Here is a 19,912-nt window from a genome sequence, read left to right as displayed (position 1 = left end):
TGGAATTCTTTGCCACAGAAGGCTGTGGAGGCCGTCAGTGGATATTTTTAAGACAGAGATAGATAGATTCTTGATTTGTACAGGTGTCAGAGGTTATGGGGAGAAGGCAGGAGAATGGGGTTTGGAAGACGAGCCATGATTGAATGGCGGAGTAGACTTGATGGGCCGATGGCCTAATTCCACTCCTATTCCTTATGACCTTATACTTTATGAATTCATTCAATCGTTTTAGTTTTGTTTGTAGTTTGTGGCTTTTTGAATATAGTTTGTGTCACTACATGGCTTATTACTGTAAAGTTGTTATTGAAAAGAACTATATCTTTTTCACAAAAGGTTAGTTTCGCCCCTGTCCCACTTTCCCCGAGTTACTCACGAATTCTCCCGAGTTTTCCCCTTGATTCAAACTCGGAGAATGTCCGTAGCGAGGCCGTAGGAGTCCGTAGATATTTTGTAGCGGCTCGTAATGCCAGCCGCGTAGGTACTCGGGGCATCAGGTAAGTCGGGACGTTTTTTCAGCATGTTGAAAAATGTCCACGAGTAAAATAAATAGCCCCGAGTACCTACGGCTGGCTATTACCGTAATTCTCCGAGTTTGAATCAAGAGGAAAACTCGGGAGAATTCGTGAGTATCTCGGGGAAGTGGGACAGGCCCTTAACTCAGGAAGTCAGGCAGCATCTCCACAGAATAAGAGTCTTCAGTCTTTCTTTAGACTTCGTCATTCTAAATCAGGGTCTCGACCCAAAACATCACCTATCTGTGTTCTCCAGACATGACCTGTCAAGTTACTCCAGCACTTTGTGCATTAACCAGCATCTGCAGTTCTTTGTTTCTCCATCTTACTGTTATTGTTCTGTTCTATCCATAGTTACTCACTTCAGTGTCAGTGCACTAACAACAAATGACACCCGAGAAGCACGAGGACCGAATGCCCACAAGATATCAGGGTTAGAACGGAGCCAGGAAAAAAGCCAGGAAGGATCCAAAGACCATCTGCTTGTGCTTGCGGTGACCAAGGAGCCTGCTCCCCAGGCTCAGAGCCAATCCCAACCCCAACCACTACCGCAACCACAATCCCAAATAAAAAACTGCTCCCCACTTCCAGTGCAGACTCAGCTGCCACTGATTCTACCCCAATCTCAGCCGAAGGCCTCAGCGCCATCCCAGGCTCCAGCCCTCGGCCAAACCCAGTCGCAGTCCCTCCTTCCGTCCCAGACCCTCCTCCCTTCCCTGCCGCTCCTCTCTTCCCAGCCTCACCATCCATCGCAGCCCCTCCTGCCGACCCAGTCTGTGCCCGTCCCACAACCCCAACCTCAGCCCCAATCCCGACCTCAGCCCCCAGCCCAGGTCCAGCATCAAACCCCCCAGCACCAGCCCCACACCCCCCAGCATCAGTCTCACCCTCACCCTCACCCTCAGCCGCCATCTCCAGCCCAGCCGCTCCTTCAGGCTCAGCTTCCATCTCGACCGACATCTCGCAACCTCCCACAATCTCTGTCTGTCTACAGCAGCAGCCTGAGCCTGAATAGCATAAGGTGAGCCTTTGAAATTGTTGTCATTCTTTGTGTGTGTGTGTGTGTGTGCTCTGAAGATGCCGAAATACACCAGAAAAGCTCCAGCAAGCGAATGTCCTCATTGCAAACTCCCATTCCCTTTATACTCAGCGTCTGTATGGATTCAGCATTAGGTGCTGTCTGAATAATCAGCCGTGAGGCATTCATATTCGATATGTTCGTACATGAGGCACATGGGAGAATTGTTTTATCTCAGCTATAAACAGGATATGATGTAAAAAACGTTGGGGGTTGAACAGCAGACGGACCTCGGATGATTCTGGGCGGGTTCCCGGTTGCGCGATGGGTTGTCCAAGCCTGCTGTTGGTGTTTGGCCATGGCTTGTCGGGGAGATTCTGCTGCCATGCACGGCTCACCGGCAGCTTTAGATTATATTCACCAGGACCAAATTTCTTTAGTCAGAGGATGGTGAATGTGCAGAATTCGTTGCCACAGAAGGCTACGGAGACCAAGTCAGTGGGTATTTTTGAGGCAGAGATAGATAGATTCCTGATTAGTGCAGGTGTCAGAGGTTATGGGGAGAAGGCAGGAGAATGGGGTTAGGAGGGAGAGATAGATCAGCCATGTTTGAATGTCGGAGTAGACTTGATGGGCCGAATGGCTTAATTCTTTATGACCTTATGAGAGTTTATTATTATTTTTTTTTAATTATTAAGGGCTTGGACACGCTAGAGACAGGAAACATGTTCCCGATGTTGGGGGAGTCCAGAACCAGGGGCCACAGTTTAAGAAAAAGGGGGTAGGCCATTTAGGACTGAGATGAGGAAAAACCTTTTCACCCGGAGAGTTGTGAATTTGTGGAACTCTCTGCCTCAGAAGGCAGCGGAGGCCGATTCACTGGATGCATTCAAAGGAGAGTTGGATAGAGCTCTTAGGGCTAGAGGAAACAAGGGATATGGGGAGAAGGCAGGAATGGGGTACTGATTGGGGATGATCACATTGAATGCCAGTGCTGACTCGAAGGGCCGAATGGCCTACTGCTGCACCTATTTTCTATGTTTATGTTTATATTTTAGAGATACAGTGCGGAAACAGGCCCTTCGGCCCACCGAATCCGTGCCGACCAGCGATCCCCGCACATTAACACTATCCTACACACCCCAGTGACAATTTACATTGGGCCTGTTACCGTGCTGTATCTCTAAAACTAAAAACTAGCGGGATATTGGCCACATGCAGGCAGGTGGGACTTGTGTGGATGGGACATGCTGGGCGGGATGGGCAAGATGGGTTCGGCGCTGTAAGACCCTGTGACTCTCTATGACTCTAATTTAAATGGCAGTGTGACCTGTGCAGGAGTCGGGGGCTATGTGGAAACGGCCCGTGGTACTCGTTTATTGATGTTATTTGTGCTTTCTGTCCCTCTGCCTCTTTCCTCAGCAGCAGCAGAAGCAGCACTCCAGTCAAGCCTCAAGCGCCCCCTGTGCATATCTCCCATCATCCGCCCGCTCCCAGCTTCTCCGTGCCCCTGGGGGCCCACAATACGTCCCACACCTTCACTCCGAGTCTGCAGCCTGCCAACCACTCGCACCACCCCGCCATGTTTGCCCCTCACACGGCCCTGCCACCACCACCTCCACTGACATCAAGTGCACTTCAGGTTCAAGGGCATCCTGCCGGCACTGGTTATTCTGGTAAGTGGCATTCTTCCTGGCAGTCCCCCTTCTGCACATTGACCCCTAGCCAATACACTTGACAATGAAACATACTTGACTCTCTTCAAGGAGTTACTTCTTTGTTGGTTGTATTTTTGCTTTAATTATGGTGTTTGGAGCACTAATTGATTGGGGTTCATAATAAGCAAGAGGCCTCTGTGCTTTCTTGATATGGCATTGTGCCCACCACAACCAGAACTACCATCTACACCTCTTTGATGACTATCCTTGATCGGACTTTGTGTGTAGGAAAGAACTGCAGATGCTGGTTTAAATCAAAGATAGACACAAAATGCTGGTGTAACTCAGTGGGACAGACAGCATCTCTGGAGAGAAGGAATGGGCGGCCTTTCAGACTGAAGAACCGTCTCGACCCGAAACGTCACCCATTCCTTCTCTCCAGAGATGCCGCCTGTCCCGCTGAGTTACTCCAGCATTTTGTGTCTTATCTTGATCGGTACTTTGCTTGGCTTTACCTTGCACTAGACGTTGTTCCCTTATCATGTATCTGCACACTGTAAATGGATAGATTGTAATTGTGTGTTGTCTTTCTGCTGACTGAAAAGCTTTCCAATGTACACCCGGTCCACGTGACAGTAAACTGAACTGGACTGGACAGTGCGTGGCTCTTCACAGTGTCTCTCTCTCTCTGTCTCCCGCAGAGCAAGAACTTCTGCGGCAGGAGCTGAACACCAGGTTTTTGGCCTCGCAGAGTGCTGACCGGGGGGCCTCGCTGGGACCGCCGCCCTACATGCGGGCGGAGTTCCACCAGCACCAGCACCAGCACACCCACCAGCACACCCACCAGCACACGTTTGCGCCATTTCCGCACGCCATCCCGCCGACGGCCATCATGCCAACACCGGCACCGCCCATGGTGCGTACCCAAGGCAGAAATGTGAGGATAAGTAGACAACCACAAACCCATTCCCCTTGCTTCACTCATGCCTGTGCTCCTTGTGAGACACCATCACTGTTTATTGCCTGCAGACCCAAGTCTGTTTGCGCCAACCATTATCTACGCAATTATTAGCCGGCATGAAAACGTTGTTTCTGTGGCAATAATAAGAGTGATTGATAATGAGCTCCCCCTTCTCAGCTTTCTTCAAATATATTGTTTTAAATTTAAGGTTGAGGAGCAATGAACTGTGCACTCGTAAGTGTTCCTCGTCAATTCTGAATGAATATCGGGTATTTGGACTTGCACTGATCACAATCTTCCAACCCTTGGATTAATGGGTTTGAACATCAGGCCAGATCTCCACTCTGTTCCAGCAGCAGTTGCTTGAGTACCTCAGAGGGCAGAATGTTGAGGCAACATAGTTTGTGCAAGGTTTCAACCATGCATCTCAAGGGTCATATAAGCTCATCCATGCACCAAGGCCAGGACTCTCTTGTAAAAGAGATTTTTAATCTCAATGAGGCTTCTCCTGGTTAAATAAAGGTTAAATAAAAAAATAAAAAAAATAAAAGGTGCCAGGGGGTTCCAATGGCAACATCTACTGCCACTCTATCTGCACCTTGAGTTTCTCAGGAAGAAAAGCCAAGGCTTACATGTGTAAATTGCCAATAATGTTCTGAATCGGTAGAATCGTGAAGTATTTCTACCCAGGGAAGCCAAATGTAGCAGAGGGGTGGGGTGCTTGCAGTGTGCCAGAGATGGGCTAGATGGTACCTAATATGTCCCTCAGGTTTGCCTATCCCCACTGTAATGGGGGGGATAATCCAAATGATTGGCAAGGACTTCATTAAAAATACAGCACCGACAGTGGCCTGAGAGATTTGTGCTTTAGACAGCCTTGCCCTCTCACACAGAAGATATCACAAGATTTGCAACGTACCGTATTTCATTACGATAGAGAAGGAGGCCATTATAGAACATTAGATCATAAGATCATGTGATAGGAGTAGAATTAGGCCATTCGGCCCATCAAGTCTACTCTGCCATTCAATCATGGCTGATCTATCCCTCGCTCCTAACCCCATTCTCCGGCCTTCTTCCCATAACCCCTGACACCCACAGCCCAAATCTAAACCAGGTCACCGACACATGCCCCACGACTTCTCCCTGTTACTTACTCACCCGCATTCCCATCAACTCCTCTTGGATGCTATCGTCCACCTGCTCGGTGTGGCGAAAATTACAGTCTCAAATTAACTGGCCGACCCGCATACTTTGGAGATATGCGAGGACATTAGAGCACCCAAGGGAAGCCCAGACAATCACTTGAAGAAAGCACAAGTTCCACTCAGACAGAACAAGATGGAAGCTGGGTTGCTGGAGCTCGGAGAAAGAGCAGCAAAAGCTAAGAATGGAGAACTTTTAGGAGAGAACCTCTCCTCAGTTGACCAACTCATACCCCAGTTGTGTTTCTCCACATAAATGAATGGGTATCCATTGGTAAAACTCCCAACGAGTCATTTAGTGCAGCTTAAGCTTATTTTACATCCTTCTCTTCCCTGTGGCTGAGGAGGTGCCTTTTCTCAGCTAGGCCTGGGCATTGGGGTAGTGAGGATCCGACAGTGCAGGAAGGATCTGACTGGGAGGGCTCCCCTCACCGCCAGCCAAGCCAGGTCTTGGTGCTTGTTGGTGAGCTCTGGTGATGAGGCATTTCGCCAGAGAAGCTGGGCAGTCCGCAGGACGTTCCGTGCTGACTGACCCACTGCCTGATGGACCTATGGTCAAAGGTGTTTTTCTGCGGTCCACTTGCTGAGGGACTCAACATGGGGGTCAAATTAATGACGATGTTTCGACAATGTCGCTTCAGGTTCGGTGTGGCGTATTGTTTCAATGGAGCCTGGGGGTCACAGCAAGAGCCAATGCATATTTGCTGACCATAACTTCTCTTACATGCTTTGATTCCTTTGCAGTTTGAGAAATACCCGACAAAAGTCGACCCTTTCTACCGACACAGTGTGAGTGAACTCACCATTACACCAAGCTCGCTCCACCCTTGAAGCACTGTGTAAATTTAAACCTCAGCCTGAGAGCTCTCGTCTTATTGCTCATCTAATTAGAAGAGGACTATTTTGTTCACAGCTTGTTGAGGACATTCTGCTGGCACTATTTACGTGGCAGCAGATGGTTGGCCGCCTTAGTTTGGATGCTGGGTCAAACGTGTTCATTTAAGTAACGGAATGAGCAAAGCAGTATTATTTGGGGGAAGTCAGAGTACTCTATAAAAACAAAATTCTGTGGCTTTAGTGGTTTTGAACTGTAAACAGAATAGTTGTGCAGGTTAGGCAGCTGCTGTGGAGAGGGAATGAGATCTCATGTTTCACTTTAATGGCCATTTAGTTGTTCTGCTCTGTAAAAATACTTTTGGGATACTTTCAAAGTTTCAATTTGATTGAAATTGGAATTGAGCAGGAAGTCTGTGGTGTTGACTGAAATGTGCAGGGAAATTAATGCCTCGGGGGTTAATACTGAATTTTCCCCCTTCCTCTTCTTCTTTCTCTCACAAAGGGTGGCGATTACATTGAACAAGCTGCCAGAGGAGGTTGTTGAGGCAGTGACTATCACAACATTTAAGAAACAATGATACAGATACATGGATAGGACAGGTTTGGAGGGATAAGGGCGAAATGCAGGCAAGTGGGACTAGTGTAGCTGGGACATGTTGGTCGGTGTGGGCAAGTTGGGTCAAAGGGCCTGATTCTGCACTGTCTCACTCTATGACTCCCAGACCAACGGTACAAAGACTTTAGAGAGGACTTTTAAAAGATATTTGGACGGATATTTGGATAGGAAAGATTTAGGAGATTTATATTGGGAGATAACAAACACTGAGTTAAGATGCAGCTGTGTTAGCTTGGGAGCAGCTGAAGATGTCTTTGGATGTTTACAGATCACTTTTGAAGATCAGTAAGTGACTAACGATTAATAGGGCCATTGGAAGTGCTCACTAGCAGAATAGAAAGTTGCCACTTGAATTCTGCAATATTTCAGGATTACTGGACCTGCAAATTAGTTCTATGTGAAATATACTGTAAATGCATGTTTAATTTGGATAAAACTAAACTGTCATTGAGCAAAAAGGATAAGCATTGTTTGTGGATAAATGCATGTGGTGCTGTGATGAAACACACTGGTTTCAGCAACAGTTCCTTCAGAAGATTGAGTATAGAAGTTGGGAGGTCATATTGCAGTTGTATAAGACGCTGGTGAGACCGCATTTAGAATATTGTGTTCAGTTCTGGGTACCATGTTGTAGGAAAGATATTGTCAAGCTTGAAAGGGTTCAGAGAAGATTTACAAGGATGTTGCCAGGACTAGAGGGTCTGAGCTATCGGGAGAAGTTGAGTAGGCTGGGTCTCTGTTCCTTGGAGCGCAAGAGGATGAGGGGTAATCTTATAGAGGCGTACAAAATCATGAGAAGAATTGATCAGGTAGATGCACAGAATCTCTTGCCCAGAGTGGGGGAATCGAGGACCAGAGGACATAGGTTCGAGGTGAAGGGGAAAATATTTAATAGAAATCTGAGGGGTAACTTTTTCACACAAAGTGTGGTGGTTGTATGGAACAAGCTGCCTGAGGAGGTAGTTCAGGATAGGACTATCCCGATGTTTAAGAAACAGTTAGACAGGTATATGGACAGGACTGGTTTAGTGGTATATGGACCAAACACAGGCCGGTGGGACTAGTGTAGCTGGGACATGTGGGCCGGTGTGGGCAAGTTGGGCTGAAGGGCCTGTTTCCACACTGTATCACACTTATGACTCTTAAGATTTAGCATTTGAGTGTGGAAGAGGACAATTCTTACTGCCAGTTGCTGGTCAGTGACATACTGTAGACTGGAAATAATGTGCAGGTGGCTCATTATTGACTCCCATCTTGACTTATCAACCAATAACCAACATTTGCTTGTAGGTGAGGAATTTCCAAGTTGAACAAAGGGTCAGATGGCAACTAATATGTACGGAAGGGCACCTTTGCATAAAGCAATGGTTCTAGATGAAACAAGGGGATAAGAGCAAGATGGATTCAGCAGTGGCTGAATGGGAGAAGCCAGAGGGTAATGGTGGATGGCTGTTTGTCGGGTTGGAGGCAGGTGACTAGTGGGGTGCCTCAGGGATCTGTGTTGGGTCCTTTGTTGTTTGTCATGTACATCAATGATCTGGATGAAGGGGTGGTAAATTGGATTAGTAAGTATGCAGATGATACCAAGATAGGGGGTGTTGTGGATAATGAAGAGGATTTCCAAAGTCTACAGAGTGATTTAGGCCATTTGGAAAAATGGGCTGAAAGATGGCAGATGGAGTTTAATGCTGATAAATGTGAGGTGTTACACCTTGTCAGGACAAATCAAAATAGGACGTACATGATAAATGGTAGGGAATTGAAGAATACAGTTGAACAGAGGGATCTGGGAATAACCGTGCATAGTTCCTTGAAGGTGGAATCTCATATAGATAGGGTGGTAAAGAAAGCTTTTGGTATGCTAGCCTTTATAAATCAGAGCATTGAGTATAGAAGCTGGGATGTAATGTTAAAATTGTACAAGGCATTGGTGAGACCAAATCTGGAGTATGGTGTACAATTTTGGTCGCCCAATTATAGGAAGGATGTCAACAAAATAGAGAGAGTACAGAGGAGATTTACTAGAATGTTGCCTGGGTTTCAACAACTAAGTTACAGAGATAGGTTGAATAAGTTAGGTCTTTATTCTCTGGAGCGCAGAAGGTTAAGGGGGGACTTGATAGAGGTCTTTAAAATGATGAGAGGGATAGACAGAGTTGATGTGATCAAGCTTTTCCCTTTGAGAATAGGGAAGATTCAAACAAGAGGACATTACTTCAGAATTAAGGGACAGAAGTTTAGGGGTAACATGAGGGGGAACTTCTTTACTCAGAGAGTGGTAGCGGTGTGGAATGAGCTTCCAGTGGAAGTGGTGGCGGCAGGTTCGTTGGTATCATTTAAAAATAAATTGGATAGGCATATGGATGAGAAGGGAATGGAGGGTTATGGTATGAGTGCAGGCAGGTGGGACTAAGGGAAAAACGTTGTTCGGCACGGACTTGTAGGGCCGAGATGGCCTGTTTCCGTGCTGTAATTGTTATATGGTTATATGTTATATGGTTATTGTGGGAGGATTAGCTGAAGAACATTCTTTGATAGAGTCACGATCCAACAATTTAGTGCAAATGTTATTGGGTAAATTTCTGGCAATTAGATTTTGACAAGTTTAGTCCAGACTTTCTGTGCAGATATTCTTCAAGGTCTTTATAGGATACTAACCATTATTGTTTTATAATTATCATCATTAATAAACCAACACATTAGGATGTTGCACAATCCAGCTTGGATGCCAGGTGTGTTTTATATCCTGTATAATGGTTAAAGGACAATTGATGTAGCTTATGTTTAACAGGACATCCTTGTTGTCAGGCTTCGCTGTTACAGAATATTTCCAGGCACATTTTGTTGTAATGAGTGAATTTGCAAAGAAATAATTGCAAGTAAAATGGATCAGGAACCAATAATTTCTCCAACACATAATGTTCATGTCCTTTGTTTCGTTTTTAGTGTAGCTTAGAGATACAGTGTGGAAACGTGCCCTTTGGCCCACCGAGTCCACCCCGGCCCACTGTCAAACCCATATACTAGTTCTAACCTACACACTCAGGACAATTTACAGAAGCCAATTAACCTACAAACTTGCACGGCATTGGAATGTGGGAAGAAACCCGGAGTATCCTGAGAAAACCCACGCAGTCATAGGGAGAACGTACAAGCTCTGTCCAGACAGCACCCGTAGTCAGGATTGAACCCGGGTCTCTGGCGCTGCAAGGCAGTCACTCTACCGCTGTGGCACCCTTCTTACAAATGCACAGGATGAACACTTGATATTTGTTCACAGAAAGCCCGTTGAGTAATTATTATCTTAACGGCCACCTTTGAGGTGCACTTTCAGGAAACAAAAAACATGACTTATGGAATTCCCTGTCGCAGAGGGCAGTGGAGGCCAAATCACTGGATGGATTTTAGAGAGAGTTCTAGGGGCTAGTGGAGTCAAGGGATATGGTGAGAAGGCAGGCACGGGTTATTGATGGGGGACGATCAACCATGATCACAATGAATGGCGGTGCTGGCTCGAAGGGCCGAATGGCCTCCTCCTGCACTTATTTTCTATGTTTCTATGACGAGACATCATACGTTGAGACGCTGACTTGCGTGTCAGAAAGAAGATGAATTCACGGGGCAGTCAATAGATAGAGCAATGGAACAATTAATGGCGGCTTGGCTATGAATTGTCCATTTGCACCAGTCATTTAAATTGCGAGCAGACACAGGGGAAGGATGGTGCTTGTGGTGCTCATCTTTTAGCACGTTGTGCAATTTAATTCATATCAGAGCCCTGCTTTGAGAACCCATATCCTTTGTGATGATTTAAACAGCCTGGATCTGAAAGGCACATTGAAATTCCCTTGAACTAATCACAACGGACAGATGTATAAAGGCCACAATCTATTTCATGGGCTGAATCCAATCAAGTTCCTATTTTAACGTGCATTCCTACACGGCTTCTTGTCTCAGTATGATTTTTTTTTTTTGTGAAGAATCAAAATTAAATCCTTTGTCACCACTGAAGTGTTTTTAAGTGGCACGCTGAGCTTTACTGATGTCTGCTGGCTTTGAATCGAGCCATTAGAAGTCTTAACAAAGCAACAAGCATCCATCACCAGCGCACTTGGACTTGGTGCTGGATTCAGTTTGAATATGGAGCAGAGGAGGCCCAGTTAAAAAGTTGTGAGAGAAGTTGTGTTTGTGATATATAAGCTCTTCCCGATTGTGAAACAAAGGAATAAAGTGGACGTTTGCAGGAAAGTAAGAACAGATTTTGCACAGTGGCTGGCTGAGAGAAAAGAAGGATGAAGATTAGGCCTTTGGGTAGAGTAAATGTGCGGGGATTGCTGGTCACTGCGTACTCGGTGGGCCCAAGGGCTGTTTCCGCGCTGTATCTCTAAACTAAACTAAACTAAACTAATTTGGCCATGTAAGAGCTATTGGTGTTTTTCTGGTCCGTTGGATGGTTAGCGAGTCCCAGTGTTGGGTTCTGGAAGATTATATCTAGCTAGGAAAATGGAAAGAAGGGGAATAACTTGACAAGTCTGGGATCTCTTCAGATTCACTGAATGAGAGCAGGAGGTCAGTGCTGTCAGGCTAGGATTGAAAACAATGAGCATACAAAGAAAATTATGTCTATACCTTGCTGATAATCTCATCATCAGGTTACCGATTAAGAAATTAACACATTGAATGATGTTCTCCCGATTTGACAAAACGGCAAGGCTTTCCTCGATCGTTCGAAATCTGATTGGGTTCCTTGTTTCACACAAACGAATAGGGTTGTTGCGCACCTGAGATCTCACTTTACAGACAGTGCTTCAAGGGTTTTTAATCATTGCTACCAGCTGCTCTTTGACTCTGCCACATTCATTAGTATCCACACAGCAGAGCTGTTTTGTTGCCTCATCCTCGAATCCCTTGCATCTAAAGCTTTGCTTGGTTGTTGGTGTGCTTCCATGTGACACACACGCACTCCACTAAGTTGCTGATCAGTTGCAGAGCTTACAAGTAGTAACGAGACGAAGCAGGTTAGCCGAGTGATGAAGCCAGTGCTCTCGGAAGCCCGTCTTGTGGCTTTGTCGATGAACGACCCACTCCCAAGTAAAATATAAAGGAACCTTTCAGAACTCACAACCTTTGTGCGCGATTTACCAATTTTGTGCAAACCGCACAAGTATCACCACGCCCAGCCCACCTACTCTTGGATATCCTAACTGTACATTAAAAAATCTGCGTTAACCGTATAAAATGGAACCAGATGATATGTCCTTTGAACACATTTTCTAGATTTCAAATGAGTAGTAATCATCAGACTATAAGGTTTGGTCAAGATCTATCACTGAATGGAGAGAATTTAATTCTCAAACATTTATTTTTGTAACCCATGGTTTGCATTCCATTGTTTTACACACTTTACACCTGCAGCTCATCTAATCGTCCAAAATATCAAATTGTTAGTTAGGGAAGTATCGATCTTTGTTAGAATCAAATGAAGTGTTAAAGAGATTTCAAGCAGGTTTTTTGTTAAATATATTGGGATGTCACAGAATAAAGAACATGATCTTCAGTTGGAAACAAAGCAAACAGTTCTTCTCTTGGGTTTATTATTGCTAGGGGTATTGAATATAAAGGGTCAGGAAGTTATGATGAGGCTCCGTTGGGCAATATCTGGAGTGTTGAATGCAGTCCTGGCTGCCCCATTACAGGCAAGATGTGGAGGCTTTGGAGAGGGTGAGGAGGAGCTTTGCCAGGATTAGAGGGTTTCACCTATAGAGAGAGGATGGATAGCCTTGGATTGCTTTTCTCTGGAATGTGAGAGGTTAAGGGGAGACTTGATCGAAGTATATAAAATTATGGGAGGCATAGATAGGGTGAACAGTTTTTTTCCCGGCGTGGGAATGTACAAAATGCGAGGGCATAGCTTTAAGGTGCAAGGGAGAACGTTTAACGGAGATGTGCGGGGCAAGTGTTTTCACACTGGGGGCCTGGAATGCACTGTCAAGGGAGGAGGTAGAAGCAGATACGACAGTGGCATTTAAGAAGCTGTTAGATAGGCGCAGGGATGTCAGGACTTTCATATGAAGAAAGACTGGATAGACTCGGCTTGTACTCGCTAGAATTTAGAAGATTGAGGGAGGATCTTATAGAAACTTACAAAATTCTTACGGGGTTGGACAGGCTAGATGCAGGAAGATTGTTCCCGATGTTGGGGAAGTCCAGAACAAGGGGTCACAGTTTAAGGATAAGGGGGAAATCTTTTAGGACCGAGATGAGAAAAACATTTTTCACACATCTCTGGAATCTCTGGAATTCTTTGCTACAGAAGGTAGTTGAGGCCAGTTCATTGGCTATATTTAAGAGGGAGTTGGATGTAGCCCTTGTGGCTAAAGGGATCAGGGGGTATGGAGGGATATGAATAATCTACAGACAGATGAGATTAATTTAACAATGTGTCTTGTTTAGCACAAGCATTGTGGGCCAGAGGGCCTGTTCCTATGCTGTATGTTCTATATTCAAGATTAATTTACAATCCACGATATGCATTGAGATTTTTTTTTTTTTTAACAAAATCATTTGTAGCTATAATTCACTTTCACTCAAAGTTACTCTGAGAAAAGAATTGAAACTAATACAAAAATGAAACAGACCTTAGTGCCCACAAAGAACTGTTGGTAGTTTCTGAACTCAGAATCTTATGCTTTAATCTGCTCAAGATTTCTTTATCCTTCTTTCAGTATAGGATCAAAAGGGAATAATGTGTCTGGTCAGACAACATTTTTCATATGAAAAACAGGATTGAGTTAGATTTCATTGAACCCCAGCTTCTGGTGATCACATCTGTTCAAAGTTAAGGGGCTGTCTAGTTTCAGTTTTACTGATAGGCCGTTCTTGGTGAAAGTTAATTTCAACATTACTTACTCAATACCCACTGCTTAATTTAGTTCATCGCAACATTAGATGCTTGTTGATGGAATCTGTGCATTCCACAATTTAAGAGGCTGTAACCCTCAACGTAAGGCATGGCTGGATTTCCTCGCTGGCTGTAGAGAAGAGGTTTCTTTACTTGGATGCAGTCAAAATATTTGATTTAATTCAGTTACTACTTCTAAGCTTAGTTCTCCATGCCAATAATCAGTAACAGCCATACATTTTCTTTGCTGCTATTGCTGCTTTCCATTGCGTTGGGTTTATCTGCAGAAGACATAACATATCTGCAGAAGACACCACAAACTGCGCCTTGTTCTGGATAATACTTGGATCTGGAATTAAGTCCAATGGTTAATCGTTCAACCAGGGTAAGGTTGATTAGGCTCTAAAAAAAATTTCCATTAGTCTTGTGTTCCAATAATATTTGTTGGGTCCACAGATTAAGATTAATTTCAGATGGGAACAAGCATAGATTATCAGAACAAAGATGGTTGCCACACACAGTTGAAACGTACTACATGTCATAACTCTGTCAGAACTGGACTAACACAGTTCTGGCTTCTTTACGTGGCTCAAATTCATTGTCAAACTGTAATATTTGATGGGTAAGTGGCATCTTGGATGAAATGAAATGAGCAAATTGAATGGCTGCCTTAAAATCCTAGAGGATATGGTTTTTGTAGATGAGGAAGTCAGGGCGGCATGGTGGCGCAGCGGTAGAGTTGCTGCCTCACAGCGCCAGAGACCCGGGTTCGATCCCGACTACGGGTGCTGTATGTACGGAGTTTGTACGTCCTCCCGGTGACCTGCGTGGGTATTCCCCAGTGCTCCGGTTTCCTCTCACACCCCAAAGACGTACAGGTCTGTAGGTCGATTGGCTCCGGTAAAGATTGTAAATTGTCCCTAGTGGGTGGGATGGTGCTAGTGTATGGGGATTGTTGGTCTGCGTGGACTCGGTGGGGGCCGAAGGGCCTGTTTATGCGCTGTATCTCTAAACTAAACTAAACTGACGCATTTGGAACGGTAAGTGATGGTTCTGGATAATTTTGCTTATGATAGTTCTTCTCATGCCCATTGGCTAACTCCTTCTATGGAAGATACCACGTGAAAGCTAATATTTCCCTAAAGAAGAAGAAGAAAAATCTAAGGAGAGACTATCGACTTGTACCTCTATGTGTCCAACACACGAGTGTTGTTGGCAGAGTCTTTGGTACAGTTAAACTTCCATTGTTGACTCATTAACAGACCAAGCGTGGGTTATTAAATTAGAACCTTTAGCACTACTATTGAATCCTAATTCTCAGATGTAGTGTCTGATGCGGAACAAAAATGTTTTTTTTGTGAAATCTCCATAAATCGCAGGTTCTCGCTCTCCTCATTACATGCATTGGTTGCTAATAATCCTTTCATATTGCTTCTTCTGACAGGAACCAATTTCACCAGTGTTCTCTAAACTATGCTCCCCAGCCCACCTATCCTTTATCTGATCTACCATTCCTTTGCCATGGGATCCCTAAACCAACTCTGTGGAGTAAGCTTGTTATTCGGGCCCTGTAGTTTTAAAGCTGAAGCATCTGACCCATAACATGTGGAGTTGGGGCTGTTAGCTATTTTCTTTCATCTACAGTGTTTCGTTTCATAATTTTATTTGGTTAATAATTATAGTACCACCACCGTGGTAAATCGAACCCTTTCAATTTTTACAAACAGCGTTAACGCTTGAAATCATAAAATGTAAGCAAGGGATGATTCGAAGCTCAATCTTTTGATCTGTCTTTTCCAAAGAGATTTGAATGGACCCAGAATGGAGTAAGTTAACATATAGGAGACTTCACATACAGATTACAGACATGCCCCTTTAATCTGTGGAGGCAAATGTTTGGAAAATAAAATTGACCTTGACCTAGCTTAGTTTTCCTGATCCCAGTGAATTTGGTCATAGTTTTGCCATTGCTCCTGATGGAAACAAGATCAGGATTTGTGGAAATGGAAATGTTCTCAATCCCATTCCAGGGGAGAAATACTCGGGCAGAGCCATTTCACTTCCTGCAGATTCCATCTGAGTTTATGTCTGCTTTTGCTCCTAAGTGCATCTGAAATATCTTTCTTATGGAGCAATGTTCCCATTAAAAATATATATTAATATCCCTGGAAAGGACATGTGCCAAGGTTTCCATGTGAATAGCTTCATTGCCAGGGAAAGCATGCGGAGAGCTTAGACCCATAAAGGAGCTAATTTAAGAGCACAATATATCCTTGTGTTGGCTTATGTCAGTGCATGCTGCCATTAGCAACAGGAGAGAAATGTGGTGAAAGTCCACCATGTGTTTGCCTGTTTCGGATCAACAGGCCAGTTTAGAAAGGATTTGTGGTGTTTGAGAATAGACACAAAATGCTGGAGTAACTCAGCAGGACAATGGGGCATACAGATGGTAAAATGAATCAGGTAGACAGTGAATGTAGTGGGAGAATGAGGGGGGGGGGGGGGAGGGGGAGTGACGGAGAGAGAGGGAAAGCAAGGGTTACTTGAAGTAGGAGAAATCAATATTCATCGTGGTGTTTGAGGGCTCCACATTGGAGCCTGAGGATCGGTGGGCGCCCATTAGTTCTCCTTTCAGCCGTTGCAGCAGAAAAATAAAATATTCCATCTGCTTTGCCGATTGGCTTTTAAGATGCTGGTGAAATCGAATCCTGATTCAAAGAAACCTTTTCACGTTTTGAACTGAGCATGTGGCATTGCGGCAGAAGAAGTGCAAAATAACTTTGCTCGCTGCGCTTAATTGTTGTATTCAGCAAACCTGAAGCCTTCCTCCTTTTTTTTCTTTTCCACAGTTGTTTCATTCCTACCCTCCATCCATGGCTGGAATTTCTCCAATGATTCCACCTACAGGTCCTTTTGGTTCTCTGCAAGGAGCATTTCAGCCGAAGGTAACCCTGACGTCCGTCCCTCTGCCAATATTTAATCATCATTTTTTTTTTTTGCTTTGCTTTCCGTGTTTCCGCTGTGTTGCTTCATCAATCATCGAATGCATGGGAAACGCTGTAGCTGAAGTGAGATCAAATCCTGGCACAGTGGGATAACTGAATCATTTCCACGTTGTGAACTAATTCTTCACTCCATCACCGTGGGGGGAAGAGATTTTGGTAAACTCTCCTTGTGGGCAGAAGGGCTTGTTTCTGCGCTGTGTTGTTCTATGTAATAATGCATCTTAAATTAATACCCTCCCTTCACAAAAGTGGTCGGCTCAGGAACACATTACTTGATCTCATCGATTACTGACTAATTCTGTGGAAAGCATTCTCATGATTGTCAGAACAAAATTGATAAATGCAATTAGAAGAAATCAATTTTAGAACTATTCCACTAGAATAGTCCATGGGATTTAGCCTCTTGACTGGTAATTTCATTTCATGGTGAATTATGTGTGGCACAAGCAAATATTGCAGATGCATTCCAGCAATCTGGTGAGAAACAATGGATTTTTTGCAAGCAGCTTTTAGTCTCTAGTTATTATATTTCATTTTAAACACAGTGAGATTAACTGTGCTGTAAACTGCAGCAGCAGAGTTCCTGTCCTCCATTTTAAGCCAGTTTATTGAATCCCTGACATGGATTCTCTTGTGGGTGCCTCGGTAAACAAAGAGGAAAACCCATTATGTAGATCTGAATGGAGAATAGGACTGTAAGTGTGTTACCCCACAGTGGATAATGGAATTTGTATTTAAGTGTAGTTTTAGTTTAGAGATACAGTGTGGAAACAGGCCCTTCGGCCCACCAAGTCCATGCCGACCACGATCACCCTTACACTATTTCTATACTACACCCTAGGGGCAATTTACAGAAGCCAATTGTCCTACTTTTAATGTTAATTAAAATTAAAATCTTAATTAAAATTAACCAGAGCACCCGGGGAAAACCTGTGCGGTCACAGGGAGAACATACAAAAACTCCATACAGACAGGACCCGTAGTCAGGATCGAACCTGGGTCTCTTGACACTGTAAGGCAGCAACTCTACCGCTGCGCCACCATGCCGCCCCTTTGTAGCGCAGCCTTTGAAAATCCAATGTTACGAGGGGAGCGTGAGCAGTTCCATAGGTTGTTCCTGTTGGCTATAAGTCTGCAGCTATACTGTGCTCATTTTAATAGGGCAAACAGATGTGAAGCCAAAGAAAGGGTTGGTTCATATTTTGCCCGTGTCAGCAAGAAAAAAAGATCGATGTAGCAGCTGAGGAACTGCTCAACGAGGCATTCATGCAAACAGGATAAAAGGGAAGAGAAAATGGTGGTTGCGTCCACACAATCTGACATTTATTTGGACAGGCTCTGACAGAAAAACTACTAGATAGGAACTGGGAAATGTTTTAGAGATCACAAAGTTGGAAGAGCTTCCCTGACAGTGGGTTCACGTATTGATGGTGTGTAAACAAGGGTCAGCATGGACACGATGGGACGAAGGGCCTGTTCCTATGCTGTACTGTTCTACACAATTGTTTGTGGTTTCTGAAATGGGAAGGTGAAGACAAATGCTTGGGATAATGTTAATATTACAACCAAAGTTGGAGGAAAATCCTGTTGTTTCTTGGCAGGTTAAAATGGTGTGGGAATATAAGGTGCTGTTTTTCTACTCAGAAAATGGCTCTTTGTTCTCCGACAGTTGCCAGTCACGATTAAACATTTGACTTGCTCCACGCATCTGTCAGAAATGGTTATAGGCACGAAAGGCTGCGGTAACTCAGCGGGTCAGGCAGCATCTCTGGAGAAAAGGAATAGGTGTCGTTTTGGGCCGAGACCCTTCTTCCGGCTGAGAGTCGGGGGGAAAGGGAAACGTGAGATGTAGACAGTGATATAGAACAAACGAATGAAAGATATGCAAAAAGCAACGATGCCCACAAATGGTCCATTGTATTTTACTGTGGGCCTGGTGTCAGACATGGTTTTCTGATCTTCCACTTTTCTATCTTCCTCCACAGACGTCCAATCCCATTGACGTGGCAGGAAGGCCTGGAGCTGTTCCCCATACCCTCCTGCAGAAAGACCCCAGGGTATTTATTGCGTGATTACTATAAAAACCACATAATCTATTTGATATTGGTGCTTTGAATAACCTATTTCTTTTAATATCTGCCATTTTGTCATGCTGTTAAGATAGGTACAACTATGTGGCAAACTAAATCCCTTGTATGTTGCAAAACATACTTGGCTAATAAATTATGATTACGATGAAATGTTTGATTGAACCAGCAAATTGACTGTAGAGGGAATGCAAGTATTTATGTTTAAGTGTTAATTTTACCCAACCATAGTTTAATTTATAATGATCATGTTTCGAGGTACAGTGAAAAGATTTTTGATGCGTGCTTTCCAGTCAAAGGAAAGACTCTATGAATGTACACTGACAAGCCGTCCACAGTGTGCAGGCTAAATGTTACAGCGTTTAGTGCAAGATAAAGTCAGATTAAAGATAGTTCTGAGGTCTCCAATGAGGTAAAGGGGGGGGGGGGGGGGGATCAGGACCGCACTCCAGCTGGTGAGAGGACTGTTCAGTTGCCTGATAACAGCCAGGGGGAAATTGTTCCTGAATCTGGAGTATGCGTTTTCAAACTTCTGTACCTCTTGCCCGATGGGAGAAGGGTGAAGAGGGAGTGACTGGGGTGAGAGTGGTCCTTGATTATGCTGGTGGCAGTGTGAAGCGTGGGTGGAGTCAATGGGTGGGAGTTTGCTTTTTGTGTGATGATCTGGGATACAGGCGTACACCCATGTTGCTAAATAGGAATAGCCAGGTGCACAGCATAATAGGCGCAACACCTTTGTGAAGCCTCTGTATCTTATTTCAATGGTACAACTTAGGCATGGGCTTGATTAGTATTCTGCCTTTGCTTCATTTGAGACTTGCCAGGGACAGGGTTGAAGGGACACCAGTGCAGGTTAAAGTCTGGGAGTTGACATAAACAAGGAAGGTACGGTTTCTATTCCCAATTGTCTGCACTGTTTAATATTGCGCACTAATCAGCGCTCATTATAGAATCTCGCTCCAAAGGTGCATAAGGGCACACGGTGTGGGATTTGACAGTGTCACTCAATTAGAGGAGAAACGGGGTGGTCTGAGAATTAAGAAAATCTCTTGGTGCAGAACAAGGGCGTCAGTGAATATCCAAAATGTGTTATACGTGTCAAGTCAATGCTT

At 44.5% G+C, this 19,912-nt stretch overlaps 1 protein-coding gene across 1 annotated transcript in view; it reads left to right on the top strand.

Annotated features, from left to right (window-relative positions):
* Nucleotides 1–19,912, top strand: part of auts2 (activator of transcription and developmental regulator AUTS2) — a 1,005,438-nt gene that overhangs the window by 950,958 nt on the left and 34,568 nt on the right. Inside the window, 6 exon segments of the mRNA XM_033046152.1 lie at nucleotides 867–1,533; nucleotides 2,953–3,206; nucleotides 3,890–4,125; nucleotides 6,099–6,143; nucleotides 16,558–16,653; nucleotides 18,699–18,770. Of these exon segments, the coding sequence (XP_032902043.1) occupies nucleotides 867–1,533; nucleotides 2,953–3,206; nucleotides 3,890–4,125; nucleotides 6,099–6,143; nucleotides 16,558–16,653; nucleotides 18,699–18,770 (1,370 nt within the window).

The sequence above is a fragment of the Amblyraja radiata genome, chromosome 28 (assembly GCF_010909765.2).
Source record: "Amblyraja radiata isolate CabotCenter1 chromosome 28, sAmbRad1.1.pri, whole genome shotgun sequence".
Lineage (NCBI taxonomy): Eukaryota > Metazoa > Chordata > Chondrichthyes > Rajiformes > Rajidae > Amblyraja > Amblyraja radiata.
This window is presented reverse-complemented; position numbering and strand designations above follow the sequence as displayed.